Source organism: Neoarius graeffei, chromosome 7 (genome assembly GCF_027579695.1).
Source record: "Neoarius graeffei isolate fNeoGra1 chromosome 7, fNeoGra1.pri, whole genome shotgun sequence".
Lineage (NCBI taxonomy): Eukaryota > Metazoa > Chordata > Actinopteri > Siluriformes > Ariidae > Neoarius > Neoarius graeffei.
In genome coordinates, this window is record NC_083575.1 from 5,219,981 (window position 1) to 5,247,637 (window position 27,657).

Sequence of the window (27,657 nt, forward strand, 5' to 3'; positions counted from 1 at the left end):
CGAAATAAAAACTCTACTCACAAATAAAAGTATTTGATGGTAAGAATGTATCTTTTTTTTCATTTTTCAAGAATTATTATTACAGCATTTTTCACAAATTGCGCCTGTCATGTCGCCGGTTTGTTTACATTCTAAGCGGAAATTATTTTGTCGGACATTTTGTATAACGTTTTTATTTATTGAATTTGCAAAAAATAAAAATCCTCTGTTTCTCAAAATCCAGTGATGTGGATAGAATAAAACAGTTATTCCACTCAATCTGGTCGTACACTTGGTGCTACGTGCCTCGTCGGCTATCAGCTCATGTACGACTCGATTTTGTGGAATAACTGTTAATTATATATAAAATTCAGTGATGGGAAACAGCAGGGCAGTTCATAAACAAGCCGAATTGTTTTACCTCTGAAATTAAAATTTCATTTTCAAGATATGAACGTGTGTTGGGTGAAATGCAGAAAATGTATAAAAGTCAAGTTTCAGCCATTTTTGAGTCCTTTTTAAAATTTGTTTGTACATTTGGAGTCCTGTAGAAGTCACGAAAAATCTAAATTGCTGTGAGTCACTTGATCTTTTCTCAGTTTTTGACATAAATAAGAAATACTCAGGAGAATAGTGTTCATCCACTGTCCTCATGTTTTCCCTATTACAGACACAACTGTCTTCAAATAGACCTTTGCTCATGAGATCAATCCTTTTCATGTCAAGCCGGACATTTCCTTATAAGAATCAATCCTCAGATAAACACATTGATGATAAATTCTTGCTTTAAAATGCAACTGTAATTTTATTTTATTTTTATGGAAGAAAATGTTGATGCTTGAATTCATTTCATTTCACTAAATTGTAGTTAATTGAAATGTATTTTAAAAAATTGTCTGAACCACAAACCACAGACTTTTAATGCCCGTTTCTAAGTTTTCACTCCCCACCAAAAATCTTCTTTTCATATGATAAATAAAATGACGTTTTAAAGCATGATAACTTTAGAGTGGGAAAGAAAATAATCTCCATGTTCCGCTTTGTCCTTTAAATATAATGGTGTATGTCTCCCTCTAGCGGTGGTACAGTGACGGTGTTGAAAATACTGTTGAAAATAATGTCAACTGAAACAATGTTGAAAACACTCAAATTATATAAAACCTCATCAAATACAAATAATTTTAGATTTTTGAAATCTTTTTTTTGCTTTGCTTCGTTGCCAACCTATTAACTTGTTTATTATTCATTTTTATTTTATTCTTTATTTTACGTGTATTGTATTATACTCCATTATATTGAAGATTATATTATATTATTTTAATAACTACTAAGATTTTTATATTTTTCTACATGAACAATATTACATAACGACATTAAGATGGAAAAGAAAAACAGGCGCATCCAGAAAAATTCGTCCTTTATAAAAAAAAAAAAAAGTGATGTCGCCCTCTGGTGGCGACATAAACACAGTGCCAGTGTTATAATTGTTTATAAGCACCGCTAGAGGGCGACAAAGATCGGTCATAATAAAATTCACACGTTTTATTTAATACATTTAATAAATACAGAATCACATGTAGGAAATACAAGTGGGTTAAGACCACAGACCGTTTATAAGCTGGACTGATCCAGCAGCTATTCTAGTGTGTGTGTGTGTGTGTGTGTGTGTAATTCAGATCCTGCAGACAAGGTGGTGAACCAGGACACAACCCTGATCTTATTTTAATTAAAAGTACTCCTGGACACACACACACACACACACACACACAAGAACAAACAAAAGCAGTCTTGTGTAAACATTCTGATGAAGCTCCCCCGAGTTTCTCGTTGATTAAAAGTGAACAATTTAAAAAATATATATATCCTGCTTTAATTCTCACTTCATTTGAAATTCTCCTTTATTTTCCCTTTACATGTCAGATATAAACACATAAACATTCATTAAGGGGAGAAATTACAGAGCTTAGAAGCTGACAATAGTATTTGAATATAAATTTCATACATTTAAATCTACACTACATTAAATAAAAGTCTTTTTTCAGTTTTTCAAAAGTTTACATCCTTTATCAAAGTTTCATCTTGATTTTGAACTTGTTCAGTGTCAAACTTGCCATGAAGAACTTCTCATTTCAACATTTCAGACTGGACGTAACACACAAATCAGACTTTTTTTTCACATGGCACATTTGTCCATAAATCCTGTTAGCAAATCTGTACTTTCCTTTATACACACACACACACACACACACACACACACACACACACACACACACACACACACTTCAGCAAATCAGGAATCTCTGAAATCAAACTGATTAATGACCTTAAATATTTTCACACCTTTCCACTTAAAGTATTTTTATCTGTAGATAAGAATACTGTATGGTGGAGTTGGAATCCCAATGTGTGTGTGTGTGTGTGTGTGTGTGTGTGTGTGTGTGTGTGTGTGTGTGTGTGTGTGTGTGTGTGTGTGTGTGTGAGGTGTGTCTTTAGCAGTAACCATTAACTCTGTTCAAATAGACTGCGTAAATGATGTCATCAATTTAAAATAAAATAAAATAAAAGAACTTCCCGGATGCAGACACACACCAGCATTTCACTTCAGCATGAAAAACACACCTATACACACCACTGATATGAACACACACACACACACACACACACACACACACACACACACACACACACAAATGGAACAACTGTTTCAATCTTGTGCTGAATGATAACAGCCCAAGGATCAGTGCATGCTGTGGAAAGTATTGTCGCCCCTCTATCCTGGCTGTCAGGGGAAAGATACGTCCTTCGGACCACAACTGAGCAGATTTTACTTTAGTACTAAATCACTGTAAAAAAATAAAAAGATGACAACAGACAACTCATTCGAACACTGCAGACACTGCATTGTGACAACAGCGATAACATTGTAATCCACTGATTACACACATCAGGACATGACTATTTTTCAAAATATTTCCAAAAATAATATGGGCAAAAGATTGCATGTTGTTCAAAAATTCTATCATTGTCCTGTTTTATTTCCCCACATGACTGTTCACATGGGACTTTATCCAGTGATCTGACCTGCTTGAGCAGATGTGATGTCAGGGAGCAAAACAAAAAACAAAAAACCCTTCACTGATTTTTGCAGCTATAAAATCTATACACTAAAATGTCAGTTATATATCACTAAAGACGTAACAACTATCTACTGCTCGGTGTAAACATGACGTTAGTGTGTACAGGTGCACAAAGAAATAGTCATTTAAAGTTAAGTTCAGGAACAAACACATTTTTGTTACAGAAATTACAGGAAAGATGAACAATTCATGTGAACAAATAAGTGTTTCTTTGCTCTCTCTCTCGCTCTCTCTCTGAACAACAGGATGAATTGAAGGATTGAATTTTCTTTGAACCACCAAAAAATAAAAAGTGTGTCAGCAGCTTGTGACCCAGAAACAAGGGCCCTGGATTCTGCGGACTCTTTCAGTGAAGCTTAAGCAACATTAAATTCCAGCTCTGTCTCTCAGACAGCTGCAGTCCCACATCGTCAACCCATTCAACTCGAATCCCTCATCGACAGCATCAGTAACAGCAGGTCACTGATGTGTGATCTGAATCTAGGGCTGTGTTCGATCTCTAGTTCCCTCTGAGACAATGTTATATACAGTCCTGTGCAAAACTCTTAGGCACATATAAAGAAATGCTGTCGACCAAAAATGGCTTAAAAATAGTGAAATGAAATGTTTCAACATTAAAAAAATACAAAACAGTAATCAGTAAGCCATAATGAATGAATGAATGAATGCAAGGTCAGTATTTGGTGTGAGACAACCCTTTGCTTTAAAAAAAGAAATAGTAGTCTGAGGTCCAGTGAGTGCAGTTTAATAAGGAAATGAGATGTACGTTTTACTGAGCATCTTCCAGAACCAGCCACAGTTCTTCTGGACACTTTGACTGTCACAGTCGCTTCTTCATTTTACACCAAAACCCAGCAGCCTTCATTATGTTTTCTTTTTTCATCTGAAAAGTGCTCGCTTATGGAATATGCTGCTCATAAACTTTTATAAACTGCTATAAACTTTTTTTCTGTAACATTTAATTTTGTGCTGGAAAAAAAAAAAACCTGAACGTTTGGACTCTAAAATGTTTTTGTAATGTTTTGACTCGATAATGTAGAAGTCAGAAAATAGAAATCGATAAAGTTTGTATGAAAAAAATAGGGGGCCGAAGACTTTTGCACAGCACTGTATGAAGGAAGTGTATGCAAGGAAAGAGCCACAAGTCAACATGATAAAACTGTAGATGGGTTTCTCCGTCGTAAATTAGTGTGCGATTCGGTTTTCTGAAGGAAAAAACCCAGCTGTTTGAATTTTTAAAAAGGTTTAACTTCAAGAAGCGGGAAACCACACACACCTCCTTCACTCTGACAAGCAACAAGCAGAGAAACCGTGTCTCCTTCAATGTCACTGAAAAGCACAGAGGCCACACCTCCTCCATTAGGGCTGAGAGACACAGAGGCCACACCTCCTCCATTAGGGCTGAGAGACACAGAGGCCACACCTCCTCCATTAGGACTCTGAAAGACAGAGGCCACACCTCCTCCATTAGGGCTGAGAGACACAGAGGCCACACCTCCTCCATTAGGACTCTGAGAGACACAGAGGCCACACCTCCTCCATTAGGGCTGAGAGATACAGAGGCCACACCTCCTCCATTAGGGCTGAGAGATACAGAGGCCACACCTCCTTCATTAGGACTCAGAGAGACACAGATGCCACACCTCCTCCATTAGAGCTGAGAGACAGACATCATTAGGGCTGACAGATACAAAGGCCACACCTCCTTCATTAGGGCAGAGAGATACAAAGGCCACACCTCCTTCATTAGGGCTGAGAGACACATAGGCCACACCTCCTTCATTTGGACTGACAGATGAGGCCACACCTGCTTCATTAGGGTTGAGAGACACAGAGGCCACACTTCCTTCATTAGGGCTGAGAGATACAAAGGCTACACCTCCTCCGTTTGGGCTGAGAGACACAGAGGCCACACCTCCATCATTAGGGCTGAGAGACACAGAGGCCACACCTCCTCCATTAGGACTCAGAGAGACACAGAGGCCACACCTCCTCCGTTAGGACTCAGAGAGACACAGATGCCACACCTCCTCCATTAGAGCTGAGAGACAGACATCATTAGGGCTGACAGATACAAAGGCCACACCTCCTTCATTAGGGCTGAGAGAAACAGAGGCCACACCTCCTTCATTTGGACTAACAGATGAGGCCACACCTGCTTTATTAGGGTTGAGAGACACAGAGGCCACACCTCCTTCATTACGGCTGAGAGATACAAAGGCCACACCATCATTAGGGCTGAGAAACACAGAGGCCACACCTCCTTCATTAGGGCTGAGAGATACAAAGGCCACACCATCATTAGGGCTGAGAAACACAGAGGCCACACCTCCTTCATTAGGGCTGAGAGACACAAAGGCCACAGCTCCATCATTAGAGCTGAGAGAAACAGAGGCCACACCTCCTTCATTAGGACTGACAGACACAGAGACCACACCTCCTCCTCTAGGGCTGAGAGACACAGAGGCCACACCTCCTCCACTAGGACTGACAGACACAGAGGCCACACCTCTTTCAGTGTTACTGACAAGCACAGAGGCCATTCCTCCTTACTTAGGAATGACTAGCAAAGAAGCCACGCCTCCTCCATTAGGACTGCCAGACAGAGAGGCCACACCTCCTCCATTCAGATGGACATACACAGAGGCCACACCCAATCATAAGCCCTGAGGCCACACCTCCTCTTGAACTGAAATGAACAGAGGCATGACAGAACAGAGAGAGGAACTCATTCAGAAATGTTAATACACAGTGTACAGAGATGGTCTCATGCCACCATGTGCAGTGGTGTTTGAAAGTTTGTGAACCCTTCAGAATTGTCTATATTTCTGCATAAATATGACCTAAAACATCATCAGATTTTCACACAAGTCCTAAAAGTAGATAAAGAGAACCCAGTTAAACAAATGAGACAAAAATATTATACTTGGTCATTTATTTATTGAGAAAAATGATCTAATATTACATATCTGTGAGTGGCAAAAGTATGTGAACCTTTGCTTTCAGTATCTGGTGTGACCCCCTTGTGCAGCAATAACTGCAACTAAACGTTTGCGGTAACTGTTGATCAGTCCTGCACACTGGCTTGGAGGAATTTTAGCCCATTCCTCCGTACAGAACAGCTTCAACTCTGGGATGTTGGTGGGTTTCCTCACATGAACTGCTCGCTTCAGGTCCTTCCACAACATGTTGATTGGATTAAGGTCAGGACTTTGACTTGGCCATTCCAAAACATTAACTTTATTCTTCTTTAACCATTCTTTTGTAGAACGACTTGTGTGCTTAGGGTCGTTGTCTTGCTGCATGACCCACCTTCTCTTGAGATTCAGTTCATGGACAGATGTCCTGACATTTTCCACTAGAATTCGCTGGTATAATTCAGAATTCATTGTTCCATCAATGATGGCAAGCCGTCCTGGCCCAGATGCAGCAAAACAGGCCCAAACCATGATACTACCACCACCATGTTTCACAGATGGGATAAGGTTCTTATGCTGGAATGCAGTGTTTTCCTTTCTCCAAACATAACGCTTCTCATTTAAACCAAAAAGTTCTATTTTGGTCTCATCCATCCACAAAACATTTTTCCAATAGCCTTCTGGCTTGTCCACATGATCTTTAGCAAACTGCAGATGAGCAGCAATGTTCTTTTTGGAGAGCAGTGGCTTTCTCCTTGCAACCCTGCCATACACACCATTGTTGTTCGGTATTCTCCTGATGGTGGACTCATGAACATTAACATTAGCCAATGTGAGAGAGGCCTTCAGTTGCTTAGAAGTTACCCTGGGGTCCTTTGTGACCTCGCCGACTATTGCACGGCTTGCTCTTGGAGTGATCTTTGTTGGTCGACCACTCCTGGGGAGGGTAACAATGGTCTTGAATTTCCTCCATTTGTACACAATCTGTCTGACTGTGGATTGGTGGAGTCCAAACTCTTTAGAGATGGTTTTGTAACCTTTTCCAGCCTGATGAGCATCAACAACACTTTTTCTGAGGTCCTCAGAAATCTCCTTTGTTCGTGCCATGATACACTTCCACAAACATGTGTTGTGAAGATCAGACTTTGATAGATCCCTGTTCTTTAAATAAAACAGGGTGCCCACTCACACCTGATTGTCATCCCATTGATTGAAAACACCTGACTCTAATTTCACCTTCAAATTAACTGCTAATCCTAGAGGTTCACATACTTTTGCCACTCGCAGATATGTAATATTGGATCATTTTCCTCAATAAACAAATGACCAAGTATAATATTTTTGTCTCATTTGTTTTACTGGGTTCCTCTTTATCTACTTTTAGGACTTGTGTGAAAATCTGATGATGTTTTAGGTCATGTTTATGCAGAAATATAGAAAATTCTAAAGGGTTCACAAACTTTCAAGCACCACTGTAAATGTTCTTTACTCTGTAAATGAATACTGCCTTTGTTTAAACAGTAAACACAGAATAAAGTAAACCACATTGTTAACATAAGCAAATTTGAAAATTAGACATGACGTACATACTGTACCGGTATGTAGGTGTGTATACAGTATGTACTGTTTGTCCTGTATGTATACAGAGCGTCAGGTTCTCAACCTTTCAGTAAAAATTTTTGTGTCAATATTTTCAGCCAAACTGAATTAAAAGTGTCCTCCAGATTTATAAAAGCTTCACTAATTTTCTTCATACCCACATATGTTCATAAAATGCCAATCAGCGGTAAATTACCAAGCATATTCACCGCACACTTACATTTAGCCATGCCCACAACCTCAACCATGCTGAAAATGACACCGGTGATGAAACGGTGAAATCGTCCAGTAATGCAGCTCAGCCACTGCAGCACATCAGCAAGCAGAGACACGTCCAGTTCGTACAGGATGCCATTACTTTTGTTGTAATTTAAGATCCGTGTGTGTGTATCTGCCTGCATTTTTGGATTTGTTTTGGATGAATGTAAAATGACTGAATCTCATAAAATGTTTGTGAAATTCATGTGTAACTGAAATAAGTGACTGAAACGTGATTATCAAGAGCAGTAATTCGGGGAGAGAATCTGAAGGCGTGGTTTATATTCGGGAGAATCCTTATATGGAGATTTAGGAAGAAATTTATGAATCAAGTGGACGTATCAGGTTTGATAAATGAGGCCCAGTGTGTATACGTTTGTGTGTGTGTGTGTGTGTGTGTGTGTGTAGATTGCTCCAGTCCCGTGCCCAGTGTCGGGTGCACACCCAGTCCACCTGTTTGTCTTTCCTTTTGTATCTCTCTCTCTCTCTCTCTCAGCAGTGGCTCAGTCTGTGCCATGCTGTCACCACTTTCTCTGGGTGTGTGATGGAGTCGGTCCACTGCTCCACAGCATCCGGTGACGAACTGTCGAAACCCAGGATGACCTGCATGCATGAAAGTACACACGTCAGCATGTTTGATTTTTGCTGCAATAAAATTTTACATGCGGTTTTTACGCACATGTTTGAACAGACGGAGAACACACACACTCTTTCACGCTGCGATGCTGTAGCGTATGGTGACATTGCTACATGGTTCTCATGTACAGGTGTTTAACGCGACCTCGCGTCTCAGTAATAATCCTGCTCGACCTCATTCTGAACTGTGCATTGTTATATAATAACTTGAATGCGAATGTGTGTGTGTGTGTGTGTGTAGTGATGTAACTAACACTCCAGGTATTTAAATAGAAACAGAGCGATGATAAAAATGAGAGCAACTCAGATTTATAAATCAGTCAAATCTTCAACATCACTTTGCTCGCTTGTTCTAATCTCTAAGGTGAAGTTTTCTTGAAGGACGTGTTTGTTGAACATTTGTGGAAGGAGTCTCCAGTGTCAGCGCTTTGCAACAGTAGTACAGCTGGAACTTTTTTCGAAGTTTACCAAGTTTACGAGACTAATGAGGGAACAGCTGCTTATAGCTCCTGTAATGTTATATTTTATAATAACAGCACAAGATGAAGTGTTTCATTCACTTGGGAATAAAGAAGACGGATAAACCATCCATCTAATTCATGAACACTTCTCAAACCCTGCTTCCTCCTCGCGACAGTGCAACCAATCACAATTGTTCCTGCCCCAAAGCTGAGTAAAATTCAGACATTTGTGATGTACTGATCTCCCACCCACCTGTCCAAGCAGGTACTTCCTGCGTATTGATCCACGGCTGTAGAGTTTGACTGACAGCTGTATGTTGTAGTCCTGACTGGTGACTGGCAGGAGCACTGACTCCGCCCACTGGACCTGCCCTCCGGACGGCTTCGCCAGCTTCGTTTTCCTCTTCATTAGAAAGCGTCCGTTGCTGAACATCTCGACTTTCACAAAGAAACCTGAAGAGGAAATGAAGCGATGTTAACACGCACGAACATTTGATCACGCAAATCAGGATATTAAGCACACTCTGATAACATAGTGATGTCAATCAAGCAAAGAGGCGGGGCTAAGCGCAAACATGGTGTTCTAAAGGAGTTTAAAAGGAAGCAGTGTGATGAATCAGAGATACTGTTACGACACTGAAGGTGATTATTTTCCAGCGTAGTACTTTGTTCCTCTTATACCACAGCAGTTTCCTGTAATTCAAATTTACCAATAATTCAAGGGTGACACGTTGTATTTACACCTTTTATTTCCAGGTAGATTAAATGTCATGGACAGTCTGTGCTGTTATAGCAAATGAATCTTCAACAGTGCCATTCTGAGACCGAAACAAACCCTCTCATCGATCTTTTTAGAGTTGTGACTCACTGTGTGTGAGGAGTGAGGATGATGATGACGGGAGGTTCTGAGCGGTGAGGATCTGGAGTTGGATTCGGCTGCTGACCGGCTGGAAGCAGGTGGATAACTGGAGCTCAGCATGACAGACCTACACAAACAGAGTCGCTGTTACACACAGTTCACTCGCTCCACGCTGCGAATATCACGAACGCTCTCCTTTCCTGCTCTGCTTATCTGTGTACTTGTTTGTTCCTGAATCATTTTACTGATTGTATAAGTGTTGTCAAACCAGGGGTCATGTTTTTATCAACTTTTGGATGTATTTCAATATCACATGTACTACGGATGCTGTAACTTGTTATTAAAATGAAATATTATCTGTGATCCAATCACAGTTCGCGTCCATCCAGGCATTAAAGTGGAGAAAAAGAATCCGTGAGAGATGAGAACGGCGTGATGAGCTGGGACTCACGTGCGTCTTGCAGGGTGGACTCAGGTCCAGCCAGTGCTCAGTCTCCTCCGATGCGAGCGTCCGGAGAGATAACACACACTCGGCCTGCGTGTGCTTGCGAGGGTTGTGTGTTTGCAGTCGCAGCACCAGCGCACAACCATGCAGCTGCTCCAGGTTTAGAGTGAAGACGAACGTCTCCATAATCACCACGTCCTGAAACCCAGAGAGAGAAAATGCACAGTTTAGATGCTGACACGCTGTACGGTGGTACGGAGTGTGTGCTTGTGTTGACGTGAGACAAATTCATCATTTTATCAGGATTCGGGATTTGATCTTGTTCAGTCGGGTGATTTGTTTGCAAATACAAGTGAAGCACTGGTTCGGACATGATTTCAAGTTTATTTCTGTAGTCTAAGGGAGAAAATAAAACACTTCAGGATGTGCTGTTATTGGAAAATAATCAATGTCTGGGTGGTGATAGGAACACCGCTTCATTATAACTTACTGACGACAGAAAACTGGAGTTTCCCCCCGGGGTGTTTGCAGTGTGTTATTGGGGCAGTGTGTGTGTGTGTGTGTGTGTGTGTGTGTGTGTGTGTGTGTGTGTGTGTAGTATAACAGAAGCACTATTTCTCACCGGTGTTGCTTCTTTTACTGAAGTCTTAAAGTGCACAGGCTTTGCCATGGTGATGATCCCTTTAAAGCCGACCCTCTGTGGCTCGATGCCATCAGAGTACACACACAGATCCTTACACTGACACACACACACACACACACACACACACACAGAGAGAGACTGCATTCATGATGAGGCTCCAGTAACACTATGAGCCTGAAGAACGCTCTTCAACGAACAAATTGTGAGATGGACAGAAAAAAGAAGATCAAACTGATTCAACACTGATTCAAATATGAATAACGAATCATAAAAATATGAATATCTCGAAACAAATTACTATCCTGAGTTTTGTCACTTAACTCCTCGATAAACACTTTTTAAACATTGTCATCCAAATTAATATATAATTCATTCATAACTTATCATTCTTAGTTTCGCATCAGTGTTTTAGAAAGGACTGGTGAAAGAAAAAGGATAAAAGGGAGAGAAAAAACATGAGAAACAACACGAGTCAGAGAAAAGCACGAGAGAAATGGAAAAATGAAAAAGAAAACGTTACTGAGGAGTGAAAAAAAATGGTGCAGGATCTCTAGACGTGTTCTCGAGGTGAGAGAAAAGAGAGAGAGCAAGAAAAGGGGTCACAAAAAAGACAGACAGGTGACAGAAAAAAAAACCCATCTGTTACAGGACAGAAATGAGGAAGCATGAAAAAAAAAGCAGGATGAGGTAGGCATGTAGAAAGGAAGAAGGAAAATGAATCATGGGAGATTAAGAGGAAAATGAAAAAGGGTGCCAGTGAAAAGACAGAAACGTGTTTGTGTGTGTGTTAGAGAGAGAGAGAGAGAGAGAGAGAGAGAGAGAGAGAGAGAAAGCACTGGGTGGTGGTGGGTGTTTACAAAATGGAAAGTGGAGAGAAAATAAAATGTTTCTGTCAGGGACAGCAAGAGAAGAAGTCACGGAAAAGACAGAGGCAGATCAGGAATAAGGAAGATAAAAGAAAAGAAAAAAGAAAATCAAATTTAAAAAAAGGAAAAAGTGAGAAATAGCAGAATATAAGAGAGAGATACAGAGAGGAAATAGCAAGGAAACAATAATAAGTGAGAAGGAAAAGATATAGTGAGAAACAGAGAGAGAGAGTGAGAGAGAGAGAGAGAGAGGTAAAGTATGGAAACAGGAGTAAGAGAGAAAGGTCAAAGTAAAAGCTGAAAGTGGACACTGTGTGTGATGGTGTGTGTGGGACAGAAGGTGTATTGAGGAGGATGAGAGCGAACACAAAGATGCAGTGTGTGTGTGTGTGTGTGTGTGAGAGAGAGAGAGAGAGAGAGAGACGCAGTGGCTCCTGGGCACCCGGCTGTAATCCTACCTGCACCAGCGTGATCCACACCTGCTCCACTGCCTCCTGGTAGCTCAAGCGCACACACACCTTCCCCAGATCCCGGTCATCACTCGACAATGTGCTGGATTCTAAAAAACAACATCGAGATTTCTGACTCTCAGATGGTGAAAAACGGCACGGTCATAAAGTCATCCATGTTTCCTGAAATATATAAAAGATGAAAATATTACAAAAAAATTCAGCCAGACAACGAAAGGATACAGTCCAAAATAATTTAAATTCAGAACAATATTGGCTTCAAGCCTGTGATTGATAAAAGGCTTCAGTGATCTGTGTGGAATCCCTCGGGGTTTCGAGTGGCTTCAGGTGAACACACTCTGGTCTGAAGGCCTCGTTAAAGACATCATGGTGCTTTGCAGTACGAGTTTTTCCATCGTGAATAGTTACCTATGCTACGGCTGCTCCCAAAGGAATCCCGAACGGAGGACGTGCTGCTCGGGACACTGTTCACTGAGTCATCGCGCTGTAACACACCCACCAACACACGCACACACACACACACGCACATGACAGTTCTCATCATGTTGACAGCAGGACTGATGCTTTCTGTAAAAATTTCATGATGAGTAAATTGCCGAAACCACACTTTGTCCTAAACTTCCATTTCTGCATTTGAAATCAGTTCTACAGTCCAGATGGTACCACAGATCCACCCCTGAGGGACACCAGTGACAGTGGTTTGTACATCCTTACCCTGACGATGAAGAGCTGATGAAGAGCGATGCACCATCTTTCTGAGTTGTCGTGACCTGGTCCTACTTGACATGTAAGATAATGTTCGCTGGCTGAGCTGCAGTTATTTAAGATCATTACTTACATGTGAATTACACAAAACGACTGTCAAATAAACATGACCCTGTTTTGCCTTTTGGAAGACATTCACGGTGTTTTTTTTTCCCTCAGAATTCATCATTCCACCTGTTTAAGAGATTTAGTGACAGCTCGATAGTCTTATAGAAACAAATTTTGTGGGTTTGTCACTGGAACATTTACATTTCACACTTATTCACACTTCTAAATGGACAAAATCCATCAAACTCAATTCACACATCTATCCAAAAATGATTTTGTGCCCTTAAAAAAAAAGATAGCACTCTATCAGAAAGTAAGTCAATCGCTAAGAGTGGCATCACAGTGAATTAAACACGCAACATGTCAAAAGAAATCAAATCAGCACAAATTAGTGACACTTATTTGGTGAAATGTTTGAATTTGTTTTGAGGTAAACAAGGTCTTAGACGTCACTCTGGATGATATATTTACATCAAAATACGTCTGTACCAGCATATAGCAGGCACGTAACGACATATCATGTGATGATAAATCCCGATACAAATTTATGAAGATTTGAATCGATGAAAAAAAATGAATGGTGATTATAATCAGGCTGCATAATCTTTTAGTTTTTCCAAGCTGTAATTACGCTGTTTAGATAGCAGACAGCGTAATAACGTGCAATACCAAGAATACTTTTTGAATACTACCAAGTATATTTTATTATTTTTATTTTATTTTTATTTTGTATATCTTCTTTACTGTTCGGAATCAATCACTCAATCAATCAATCAATCAATCAATACACGTGACTTCACTGTAGGCGGAAGTAATGCAGCTGTGAAAACATAAAAAAAGATGTAAAATGTGAAAGAGCTGTAGCTTGATTGACTGTACAAATAGATTTAATAAGAAATCAGAGCTCTCTCTTTTTTTACAGATTGCTGACAGATAAAGAAAAGAGAAGCAAACAGAGGCAAGACAAATGTTCAGAAAAGTTTTTTAACAAAAGGCCTATTTGTTATTAAAGTATTCATTTTTAATAAAATTAATATTTTAGTTAATAAGTGATTATATTTTACTCCAACCTTTACAAATGTGGGTCAAGAATTATTGTTGGTTTTTAAGAAAATTAAACAAAAGTTTTTTTTTATAAGAAATGAACAAAAGTAATATTTAAGTTGACAAAGAGTAGGAAAATAAATGTTGCATAATTTGGGAATAAAATTTTCTTCATTTCATTTTTTTCAAAAATATCATGGGAAAATCGAATTGTGAACCCAATATTGTGAATCAAAGTGAATCGTGAATTGGGTGAATCATTACCTGCCGAGTATACACTGAACTATAACGATCTTTGAGAGACACATGGACAGACGGCTAAAAACAAGAGTTGGAGTGCTTATGTGGTTGTCCACAAGGTGGGAAAAAAACACTAGTCACGAAGCAGCAAAAAAGTTCAACATTGTTCAACGCGCACGCTTATATCATCTCCGCTTCACCTCAAAACACAGTGTTTCTCTCGGGAACAAATCAAACGACGCTACAATCAAGCCACATTATTATCCCAATCACTTCTAATGCTAGCCTGGGAAATCCCATGCTGCTTTGCACAATCGTTCCGATCTGAAAAGACAGCATGGAAACTATGGTCTAAAGGCTCGCCTGAGTTAGGGAGCCAATCAGAGAGTGGGGAGGGGTGGAAAGATGGTGACGCGTACTACTCGACAAACGGAAGCTTGTAGTTTATTTGGGACTGTTTACGGATCACATTTAACATGGCGGCGAGCGATACAAACCAAACTTTCGATCAAGCTTTAGACACTGTTCTGAATAGTTTAGAGCGAAAGTTTGTTTTAAAACAGCAGTAATCGTTCGGTGCCATTGTTTTCCTATTTTTGTTTTGCCTTCTCTTTCCTTCTCTTCTTCGTCGCTCTAACCACGTCACCGGGTACAACTGCCATGATTGGCCATGGGCCATGATTGGCCATACGCCAAATGATAGACATTCGCAACGTCCAATAAACGGCCGTTGACAATCGTAAACCACACCTCCCCTACGAGAAATTCAATAGGCGGATTCCAGACCATATTTCACTTGTGATATGGTCTGGTGTTAACCAGACTATTCTAATGCATATCTATCTCCGCCTTCAAAGTTCAGGCCACGCCTCCTGCCTGAGTCTGATGCAGGTGTGGAGTGACACCAAACTCTGTGCTTCTATTACTTCTTAGCTACATTAGCCTCATAGCTACAATATACCATTAAAATTCAAACTTTAGATGAGAACATGATCCTCATTCTCATCTCATTATCTCTAGCCGCTTTATCCTTCTACAGGGTCGCAGGCAAGCTGGAGCCTATCCCAGCTGACTACGGGCGAAAGGCGGGGTACACCCTGGACAAGTCGCCAGGTCATCACAGGGCTGACACATAGACACAGACAACCATTCACACTCACATTCACACCTACGCTCAATTTAGAGTCACCAGTTAACCTAACCTGCATGTCTTTGGACTGTGGGGGAAACCGGAGCACCCGGAGGAAACCCACGCGGACACGGGGAGAACATGCAAACTCCACACAGAAAGGCCCTCGCCGGCCACGGGGCTCGAACCCGGACCTTCTTGCTGTGAGGCGACAGCACTACCCACTACACCACCGTGCCGCCAGAACATGATCCTCTAAAAGTATTTTCCTTTCATCATGAACGGACTTGAGTTTGCCGTTGTGCTCACACTGGAATTCCGACCACATCCCATCTCCGAAGACGTTGCATTTCGACTTTAATGCGTTCTCAAATATCAAAGATTAAAGATCAAAGATCTGCTCTTGCTAATGATTTGTTGAAAAGCTGACTAAATGTTGTTTCAGCGTCTCAGGTGAGAAGCCAGACCTGCACTGTGCTTCTATCGCAGTGCACCTGGCTCTGAGATAGTCACGTGACACCAGTGTGATTTACGCCGCTTGATTTCATCGAGCTTCCTGCTAAACTTAGCATGTCGACATAAACGCGCATTTTAATCTCATGAGTAAACATGTTCTATTTGTGGACTCTCGTTCTGTCCAAGAACAAATCAAACCAGAGCCAAACAGAGAGAGGAACAGAAAATGGCCGACTCTCCATGTGCACCAACTGAATTATATTTAAGCAAAAATGCACAAGTCTATATCTATAAGGTAATACAAGAGACTTAATTAACAGCTTTGTATCGCGGTAAGAGAATCGGAACTTCAAAACACACCAATAAACGCTTTTGAAAACTCTCTTTTATGATCAGTGAGCAACATTTAGCAATCGTGTTCCAAGTCAGAAATGTATTACGGCTTTAGTTTGGCTTATGTGTCTTACAAGCATGATATTATTTGGTAATAATGTGTTATAACTTAATAATAAATGGAGTCAAAAGCTAATATTTTAACAGCTTTATGAGAATAACATTTTGGGAACACGGGAATAATGATAAATTAATGAATTGTAATTGTTATTCAATGCTTATTGAATAACAATAAGCATTGAATAACAATGCCTTATGAAGTCACGATATTCTCTTCTGAAATCAAATTAATAAAAAGCAACGTGGCCGATGAAATAATGATGTTTAGAAAATACATTATGCCATATTTTTATATCTTGTGAATTATTGCATGAATATGTTTTTCAGTGCTGAGGAATATTTGATGAAGTCATGATAAAGCTATCCGCCACATAAGATAAAAAAAAACTGCATTTGAATAATAAATAAGTCGATAATTACTAATAAATGCAGGATTTTATGTCATACAAATGATTCTGACCTATATGCATTAATACATTTGTATCAGCTGATTTCCACAGGTGGAGGTGGACAGGTGTGTGTGTGTGTCCCGGTGAACTCACCTGAAGGTGTCCGGGAGGACTCGACAGATCCAACATGGAGGCGCTGAGCCTCTGCCGCATGCTCTGGTCGAAGGCTGAGAGAGAAACCAAGCTCAAGTTTTATCATACAGCAGTGTGATGGATCACAAATCAATAATTAAAGATCAATAGAATTCAAGATCAATGCTGATATCGTGCTGTGACAGTTTTAGTTATCATGCTGTTACAGTTACTCAGGATCCCTCCCTTACTGTTGTGAGGGAAATTTAATGGACGAACATTATTATTCTCTGTGTTCCTGTATGTTGAACTAAAGTGGCTTAGTTACTGAGAAGAGATGTTTTTCCACATGCTGTAATCGCTTTTCTGTGGCCTTGGTGGTAATGAGCAGGGTGCTTGAGTTCGTCCTAACTACGCATCTTCTCATGATGTAACCACCTTTCCTGACCTCGGTGGCGATAAGCAGGGAGCTTGAGCTCTCCCTAACTCGCATCCGCCTGCACATACCAGAGCACGCCAGGTGCACGCTTTAACAAAGCTTCATAGAAAATCTTGAGCCAATCACGTGAAGACACAAGCAGTGAGCGAATGCTTTCAGAGTATAATAGATAACATTCCTAAAACACAACTCAGAGTGCGCGTACTCTCGGCATCATCAGAAGTGATGTCTTCTTCTTCTATTCTTTCCTTTCCTTTCCTATTTTATATATCTTTTATATGATCTACTATAATAAATGAGGGCGGCACGGTGGTGTAGTGGTTAGCGCTGTCGCCTCACAGCAAGAAGGTCCTGGGTTCGAGCCCCGGGGCCGGCGAGGGCCTTTCTGTGTGGAGTTTGCATGTTCTCCCCGTGTCCGCGTGGGTTTCCTCCGGGTGCTCCGGTTTCCCCCACAGTCCAAAGACATGCAGGTTAGGTTAACTGGTGACTCTAAATTGACCGTAGGTGTGAATGTGAGTGTGAATGGTTGTCTGTGTCTATGTGTCAGCCCTGTGATGACCTGGCGACTTGTCCAGGGTGTACCCCGCCTTTCGCCCGTAGTCAGCTGGGATAGGCTCCAGCTCGCCTGCGACCCTGTAGAAGGATAAAGCGGCTAGAGATAATGAGATGAGATGAGATAATAAATGACTGAAAAGACAACTGTTAAGCGTTCTGAAGTGTTTATTAGAAATTTCCATTACACTGTTTTACACACTATTCGAGAGTTTGTTTAAGCACGACAGAATCAGCGCAACACATACACAGCAGGACAACAGCAGGCTGAAGGTTTGAGGTGTGTACATGTCAAGGAATGTGCATACAGACTGAAGGAAATAAAGAAGGGTAAATATTTGCAGTGTTGTGTTCACAAGTCTGCCACGAGGAAGCCAAATATGTCCACTGTCTCCACACAGGGGAAAGGATTCTTTACCGAAAGCTATAAAGTGATGAAAGATTTCAGAAAACCGCCATATGGGAACAACAAATGATTTCTCAGAAGAGTCGATGCTTATTTTACGGCATCATAAAATGGTCCCTCCTTAAACCTGCTCTCTGAAGTTATTAATCAGAATGACTCATGTGTGTCCAGCTGGATATGATACATCAACCATGCAGTGCAAAGTGCATTACAAAAAAAAATTGACAGAACTCTGAATAATTAAAGGTAGACTGGGTTTCAGATTTTTCAAGTGTAGGTCATAAACAGAATTTCCCCCGACACCCAATTACTTTTGTTTAGTGGACCGAAAGCTCCTGAATTTGAATCACAGAGTTCCAATTGTATTTGTTTTTTTTTCTAACAGAACAATTAATGTATTTAGAGCCACGTGGCCCTAAATTCTCCGCCTTTTTTCCTGCTTCCTTGACCGACAGGTAAAGAAGAGTTGTCGTGCAGAAAAGAGAGAGTGGCTAGAAAAGAAAAGCTCTGAGGCTGAGGAAGCAGCCAAGAAAAATGACGCAAGGACCCTGTACCGCATTGTTAGAGAACTCACTGGAACTTGGAACAGTTCAAGCGTACCTGTAAAGGACAAAAGTGGGAAAACTCTGCTAACTACAGAAGAACAGGACTTGCGATGGATGGAGCACTTTCAGGAAACCTTAAACCAGCCAAATCCCGACACCCTGTTTGACTTTGCACCAGAAGAACCAGCAGAGATCCTAGAGGTCTGTGAGGAACCAATCAGGAGAGAGGAAACTGCAGAAGCCATCAAAGCGCTGAAAAGTAACAAGGCGGCAGGACTGGATGAGATCTCGGCAGAGCTGCTCAAGTATGGTGGTGAGAGCACAGTGGAGATGCTAACCAGGCTGATGAACCGCTGCTGGCAGGAGGGGCAGGTCCCCAGGGACTGGCAAGACGGTGTGATTGTGAAGCTCCCAACGAAAGGAGACCTCTCGGACTGCAACAACTGGTGGGGCATCACCCTACTCTCAATCCCTGGGAAAGTGTTCTGCGCAGTGCTTCTCAGAAGACTGAAGAAAGCTGTTGACGGCAAGCTGAGAGAGGAACAAGCTGGGTTCCGCAGTAACCGCTCCTGTATAGAACAAATCTTCACTCTCCGTAACATCATTGACCAATGTCTTGAGCACCAAACACCACTAGTATTAAATTTCATCGATTTCAAAAAAGCCTTTGACAGTATTCACAGGGTGTCCCTCTGGAATATTGCTGCCTCTTATGGGATACCAGAACAGTTTGTTAACACCTTCAAGAGTCTTTATGCAAACTCAAGATGCTGCGTCAGGACAGAGGGAGGAACAACAGATTTCTTCGACATTGTCACGGGTGTCAGACAAGGATGCATCCTTTCCCCTTTCCTTTTCCTTTTGACCATAGACTTTGTCCTGAAAAAGACTACAGAGGATGGTAGAGAAGGAGTGAGGTGGAAGGAGGGAGAGAAACTGGCAGACCTTGACTTTGCGGATGATCTAGCTCTGCTGTCTGAGAACAACCAGGATCTACAGCACCTTACAACAAAGCTAGAACGGTTTGCTGGGAAAGTTGGGCTGAGGATCAGCATAGAGAAGACCAAGGCAATGGAAGTGGGAGACAATGCCGATCAACCACTGCTGAGTATCAGTGTGTATAACAACCAAGTCGAAACAGTGGACCAGTTCACCTACCTTGGCAGCGTGGTTAGCAACAGTGGTGAGGTGGAACCTGACATCAGCTGTAGACTAGGAAAAGTAGCTGCAGTGTTTTGAAGGATCCGCACCATCTGGGCAACCAATGCCATTGATCTGGACACCAAACTATGCCTGTACAACAGCATAGTCCTACCTACAGCAATATATGCAAGTGAAACATGGAAGTGCACAGCTAAACTAACCAAGAAGCTGGATGTGTTTCACCAGTGGAACCTGAGAAGAATCTTGAAAGTAAGGTGGCAAGATCACATTACAAATGACGAGATTCTCAGAAGGGCGAAGACCAAACCACTGAGGGACATTATAACAGGCAAGAGGATGCAACTGGCAGGTCATATTCTACGGCTACCAAGTCAGCGCCACTCAAAGACTGCCATGACCTGGGTGCCACCAGGTGGCAGAAGAAAGAGAGGTCGGCCAAAAAACACCTGGAGAAGAACTTTTCAAGAAGACCTGAAAAGAGCAAATATAACCTGGGAAGAGGCTGAGGAAGCAGCAGCCACGAGACCCAGATGGAAGCTTGCTGCCCAATGTGCCTGTAGGCACAGGAGGACCTAAGGTCTAAGGTAAGGTAAGGTTTTCCTGCTTCATCATGACGCAATACAAGATACTACATCATGCATCACATGGTGGGCTTTCCCCATTCACGCAAGGCATTGTGGGATACAAATTTGAAACAGGAGAGAACAATGGAGGACACAAATGAAATGTGAAAGACCGACTACAGTAATGGAAAGAAAGCGAGAAGTAAAGACGTTATGTTATATACGAAGGAAAGGAAACGCAGGACCAAACTAATAAATATCGGTGGTCAGCAAGCACCTCGGTGTGATCAGCTGTTCGTTTAGCGACAGTAACTGTCAGTGCACGGTCAAAGGTAAACCTGTAGATGGCAGTAATGCAACATTGTGAATGCCAGCTGCCGTAAAACCCAAAAGATGAAGAAAAAGAAGACGACGAAGGTAAGAGAGCGCAAATGAGCCTAATATAAAATCTGGAGAGCTCAGAACATATTCCCCGCTGTAGAGATGAGTGAAACCATCTGGCCCCAAGATCAAATTTGCCCCAAGAAAAGTATCTCCTGACTTTTTCCTTTCATTACCTCCTCTTATGTTCTCCACCTTACCCACATTCCTTACATATCTTTATAGTGCTCCGCTTCATTGTTATTTTTTTCCTTTTCCAGTTCAGTCTCTGATCATTTTTTTGAACAGCTCTTTTACTACTACCATTACTTTTACAGAGATTATTTCAGTTTTTCTCTTATACAGTGTATCTTTCTCTTTCATATATTTCTTCTTCTTTTCTATCTATCTATCTATCTATCTATCTATCTATCTATCTATCTATCTATCTATCTATCTATCTATCTATCTATCCCTAGGCTGACACTTGCACGACTTTTGGCCACGATTTTGTCGTAGCAAGTCGTGCCATTTTGGGGCACGAACTGGGAGGCTCCCGCACTGTTCACGACTAGTTCACGCATAGTTCACGACGAGTTCACGAATGCGTGCCCGTCCACATTCACGAACTGGCACGACGAGTTCACGCATAGTTTGCGCATAGTTTACGCACTTCCCGCATTGGCAAGACGAGTTTGTGCAATTCGGACGGTGTCGTGCCGACTTGGGCACGCCTGTGTCATGCACAACCTCATCCTCATCAGATACCCACACGCAATTTCAGAAGTGGACCGCGAAGATCCGGACACACATGATCTGATCCCTGGTGGATGGAGGACTGACCGACACCTGCAGGGGCTGCTGCCTCTAACCGGCCATCATACCCAGAAGGATGCAAAGGATCAGCGAGACTACCTGTCACATTACTACATGTCCCCTGCTGGTGCTGTCCCTTGGCAAGAAAGAATGGTAGTAGCTTCATGAGCTGCATCCACAGTTGTTCCATTTTTGAAATAAAAGAAACGAAACTCCCCCCCCCCAAAAAAAGTCATGAAGGAATAGAAAATAAAAGACATTAAAGAAAAAAGCAAGAAAAAAAATTGCGAATGGCGAGAAGTGTCCGGGAAGCCCTATATATACCCCCGCACCGACGCGAGCGCCACTGTCGCGCAGTAGTCGTGAACTCGTCGTGAACTGCTCGTGCCATGCGCAAACTGTTCGTGAAGTGCGTAAACTAGTCGTGAACTGCTTGTGCCATCAATGCGTGACCGTGTCAGTGGGAAGGCACGGCCACGCTGCGATGCGCTCCAATTCGTGAACATGTCGTGAACTACTCGTGAACTCGACGTGAGCTGTTCGTGAACTATTCGTGGCAGTTCGTGACAGTCGTGGCATGGCGCGCACTTCCACGCACTGGCACGCATCCTCCCGACGAGTTCACGACGAGATCACGAACAGTTTGCGCATAGTTCACGACCCGGTCACGAAATTTTGTCATGACCAAAATTTTGAACATTTCAAAATTCTCGTCCCGACATGGCACGCAGTCACGACGGGTTTACGCACACTTCACGCCAGTTTACGACTAGTTTGCGCACTGGCACGACTCGAGTCGTGCCAATGCGTGCCACGGAATCGTGCAAGTGTCAGCCTAGCCTATCTATCTATCTATCTATCTATCTATCTATCTATCTATCTATCTATCATGCCAACACAAAGGCTGTACAATACTTCATTTCTATTCCGGACAGTTGTTGAAACAGGATTATTTTCTCATGTTATTTGCAATTTTCACTTTATTCTCACAGGCATGTGGATTACGTGACCAATAAACACTGTTAAGACATGACTGTGAGAATGAAGTGAAAATGGCACTTCGTGAAAATTATAATGAAATAATTGTAACTCTGGGGAAAAAGAACATTAAAATTAAAACTAAAAAGAAATTGAAATAAAGAAATAAATAAATGGTTGTAAAATATTAAATGATACAACAAATGTTTTTAAAAAGTTAAGGGATAAACTGCTATAAAATAAGTGCATAATGCCAAAAAAAAAAAAAAAGTTCAGTCACGACAAGGTATGTATTTTGTTTTGAGCCGAATCAGGCTTCATGCAGGCGAGCTTATAGTATTAGTTATTATATTATGAGTGATTATATCGATGAACATATGGACAACATTCCGAGCGAATAAAATCATAAATAACTAAATACTAAAATAATTAATAGATAATACAACCCACAATTCTTTATATGTCTTTCTACGCATGATAACGTTATAAAATTTCTATCTGCAAGATAAACATGAACATAAACAACACTGCAGACGACCCACCTGACGTGTGTCCGCCGCCTCTCAGCAGGGGTCGTCTCATGGGTCTCGGGGAGACGCAGCTGATCACATGACCCGGGTTAAAGGGGGAAGTGGGTGACTTGGGGTCATAGGTGAATTGACCTGTAGAAGACAGCTCCGCCTTCCTCTCTGCATATGTGGCTCTCGCTGAACCTGTTCAAGTCCACTCACATGTATGAGTAATGAAATTAGAATGAAGATTTGGACACAGTTTTGCATTTAGCTGAGGATTTTCTTTTTTCATCTCATCAAACAACAAAGTTTGAGTTCAGGCAAAACCTAACATGAAGATGACCAAACAAATTTTTTGAAGTGTGAAATATTTTTTTCATTTTCTTTAAAATTAAAACACAATGCTTTCACAATGCTCTCCTGATGCCGACTCGGTCCTTCAAGCTTCCATGGCTTTATCTCACAAATATCGCTCGTGCCAATAAAATATTGGAACAAGTTCATAAGAATGTTTTCCTGAAGGAAATCCGAGATGAAGACGAACACGACAAATGCTGGAACTCAGCCATGAATTTCCTGTTATTGTATTACCCATCAGGCCGCTGTGTTTGTTCATTCCATTCCAGGTTTCTGGACTCTGGACGCTTGTTCCATCACCTTCTCCTTCTGGTTGGGAAGTAAGGAATGAAACGCTATGGGTCGTGTTGTTATGGGAAATTAATGTGATGAAGCAGAGTTACTGTTCCCACCCTCGAGTTTATCAACCAGCACATCCCAAAGTGTTTTATTCCCCTTACACCACAGCAATTTGCCAATTATGACATGTCCAACTTTTTATCTGTTTATAATGAATAGTAGAACGTCCTGGAAATGAGTTAGTTAAAGCGGCTATAAACAGTCGTTCCCTCACCAAGCTCTCTTTTATCTCTTAAAGTGCATATTCTGGACCAATTTCGTTTTTTTTTATATGAAAGTATGTCCCTTTACACACTCATCCAGAAGGGTAATTTTGCACAAGGCCATCTGTCTACAGCAGAAAAAAATAAAATAACAAAACGCGTCTGGAAAAATCCCAAGGGAGTCTGGAGCCAGATTCGTGACGTTATCTGCGGAAGCGCCAGCAGGCTGTGAGAGCTTTGCACGGTTTCAGTGCACAGCCTGTGTAGACCAAGCGCTCCCATTTCTCTCTCATTGTCCGGTCTTTTGGGAAGCGATGAGTACTAATTTCCATCAAGATTGGTGTTGCTACACCCTCCTACGATACATCTGTTAACCATTTTAATAATTACGTGATAACGTTGAAGAAATTTGCAGAAAACCACCAGGTCGTTTTCTCATAAACAAACCAGTGCTGACATAGGATTCAGAGGGAGGCGTCCCGCACGCGACGTCACAAAAATCAATGCTTGCCGGGAAATCCAAATGCCAAGTTTTTTCAGAGGCGGACCAATTCGCCTCAAATGGCTCGATTTCAACTGAATTTTTCTGGTATTGCCAAGGTAAAAAAATTGCAGAGAATGCAGAATGTTACAGATATTTGACCAAAGTTTAATATAAAATTGGAGAATTACATTGATCTTGCTCCTGAATTTACCCGTGATATGCACTTTAAAGTTAATTATACAAAAATGCATCTTGTCATGTGACTGAGAAAGGGCAAAGAAGAAGCTCATCTGTCCTGAAGGTCTCAGCAAACTTAATGTTCCAGTTTTACCTCGAAAACAACCGAAAACACACACAAAAAAATCTTTTACACCTTTACCTTCATCAATAAGTCTAATATGCAAATTGTAATCCCTTTCCATTGCCTGGCGATGTCCGTCATTTGCATACCAGAAACCTGATTGGCTCATATAGTTTACGACACAAGAATGCTCACCTATCGCATGTTCAACACGAATTCTTTCTATCTGTGAGCTTTTGCTGTTTCTTAAAAGGACATAAGATGAAAATTTTTACGCTTCCTCACTCGTATTAATTCCACTTCATTAAGTCTCAAAAACATTTAATTCATATGACTGTTAGTGAACCCACCATGGAGTCCAGCCTGGTAGCTGGAGTACTGCATCCCTTGCGGCTGTACGTAGGAAGATCTGAACGAAGGGAGTACGAAAGGTATTTCTTTGCCATCGGGAGGCAGTTTGGAGAGAAGATAATCCTCCGAGACGCCCAATGCTCTTTTCTTCACTTCAGCCTCTGGCAGCGATGCAAACGGTTGAACTGTAATGACTGCACAGGACACACACATCACTTATACTGCTGAACAAACACGTGTATCTACAGTGTTGGATGAATTACCACAGGGTTAATTAAACTCAAATGGTATTGAATTCCCACAAAAACCTTGAATTTAGCTCTGACTGTAATAACCAACCCTGTACAATTCAATCAACTCACTGAGGAACCTCTCTGACCTCTGAAATTACAGTCGAACCATCAACACAACTTTGCTGTCTATAATGTTGGACAAAGTTGTTGACCAAAAGCCATCTCCCACGTTGTATGTTAGCATTAGACGACACAAATCACATCAAGTCGAGGTTTATCATTTGCGCATGATGTCAAGACATATGCACAGTGAAATGCTTGTGACATTTTCAGTCACAAAATATACAAAACACACACACACAGGCAACACAACATGAGAGCACATGTTTAAAAGTAAACGTACAGTGTTGCGAAGTGCCAATTCCCCTACACATTCATACATTTCTTCCTTTAGTATACACCTTTTACTTTGAAAGGTGCCTCGAAAAACTAATTCGGGTCCATTTCCATACCTTAAATCAATATTTTTTTTAAAACTACACTGCATACACAGGGCGGCATGGTGGTGTAGTGGTTAGCGCTGTCGCCTCACAGCAAGAAGGTCCTGGGTTCGAGCCCCGGGGCCGGCGAGGGCCTTTCTGTGTGGAGTTTGCATGTTCTCCCTGTGTCCGCGTGGGTTTCCTCTGGGTGCTCCGGTTTCCCCCACAGTCCAAAGACATGCAGGTTAGGTTAACTGGTGACTCTAAATTGACCGTAGGTGTGAATGGTTGTCTGTGTCTATGTGTCAGCCCTGTGATGACCTGGCGACTTGTCCAGGGTGTACCCCGCCTTTCGCCCATAGTCAGCTGGGATAGGCTCCAGCTTGCCTGCGACCCTGTAGAAGGATAAAGCGGCTAGAGATAATGAGATGAGATGAGACTGCATACACATTCCCAGGTGAAATATGCAAATCAAAAGTACAGAAAGGACAACAAAGAAAGGTACAGTTTAGTACTCTTTTTTTTTCTGAGTGTTCTGTTTGCCTGAAATTCTGGATATGTTTCAGTTTCTTGCGCAGAATTTAACCCGACTTCCTCGTGTACTTTAACAGATGTGCTTAAAAGACACAGCTCTTGTGGAGAAACAAGTACATGCCCAGTTTATATCTTTCAGTGAATGCCTATGACTTTTTATTGTTCCAGAGAAGATCCTTCAGAAGCTGAAAAGTGCAGTACGGTGTCCCACAGGGTTCGGTTTTCAGCCCTGTTTTGTTTCTGCTTTTATACACAGATCCTTATGTGAATTGCCAGCATCAATGCTGAAGAATGAGAGCTCTGAAAGTGTTTTAAAAATCAGACTCAAACCTGACATGTTTAACCTGGATTATTAATAATTATGAAATTAATTCGATTAATCTTTTACAAGAATCTTCGAATTATATTTATAGTTAATAGTTAATGCATTATTGAATACATAAAGATTATTTTATTTCTGTGAGTTAGGATAACTTTTTATATAGGCTACACATTATTATTATTATTATTATTATTATTATTATTATTATTGAATGGTCAAGTTCTCGAACTTACTTTGAGGCTCTGGTTCTTTCTCCTTCCCCAGAAACACCTTGCAGCAGTCTTTAATACACTCCATGGCCATAATGAACACTTTATTCTAAACTCCAGATGTTTTTCAGTGTAAAGTCTCTCAGGAAACCTGAAAACCTCTGGAGCGCCGCTGAAACTCCTCACACCTTCCTCAGAACGACTGCTGCGAGTAACAAAGGCTGAGTTAACTCACTTTTTCTGAATTAATAGCTCCTCTAGCGTTTGCCATATTTGTGGAAAAACAGTGCGTTCCTGATGTTTCCAGGAGCTGTGAACGCGCATTGTTCCACCGCGCGCGCTGCTGATTGCAATGTGGAGCGCGTGCACGTCGTACAGGCACTTTCAGCAGGTGGAACGGGAACAAGCGCGCTCTGGGTCCTAATGCCCCTCGTCAACATCAAATTCTCCTCCTACTTCTTCTTCTCCCTCTCTTTGGACTGATATATAGGCCGAATCCCATTTCACCCCTTGGACCAACCCCTTGGCCCTTCCCCTCCATTTTGCGCGTTCACGTGAAGGGGTAGGGGTATCCCAATCCCAG

The 27,657-nt window shown here is 41.5% G+C and overlaps 1 protein-coding gene across 1 annotated transcript; it reads right to left on the reverse strand.

Moving 5' to 3' along the window:
* Positions 1-8,381: 8,381 nt before the first annotated feature.
* Positions 8,382-27,311, reverse strand: LOC132888532 (tandem C2 domains nuclear protein). Its single transcript, XM_060924572.1, has 11 exons — positions 27,099-27,311; positions 25,297-25,491; positions 23,293-23,463; positions 16,949-17,022; positions 12,680-12,755; positions 12,260-12,360; positions 10,915-11,031; positions 10,299-10,490; positions 9,857-9,974; positions 9,242-9,441; positions 8,382-8,494 (listed from the first exon to the last, which is right to left on the reverse strand). The coding sequence occupies exons 1-11, from the start codon at positions 27,166-27,168 to the stop codon at positions 8,384-8,386; spliced, it is 1,425 nt and encodes a 474-aa protein (XP_060780555.1). The 5' UTR covers positions 27,169-27,311; the 3' UTR covers positions 8,382-8,383.
* Between the last annotated feature and the right edge of the window lie 346 nt (positions 27,312-27,657).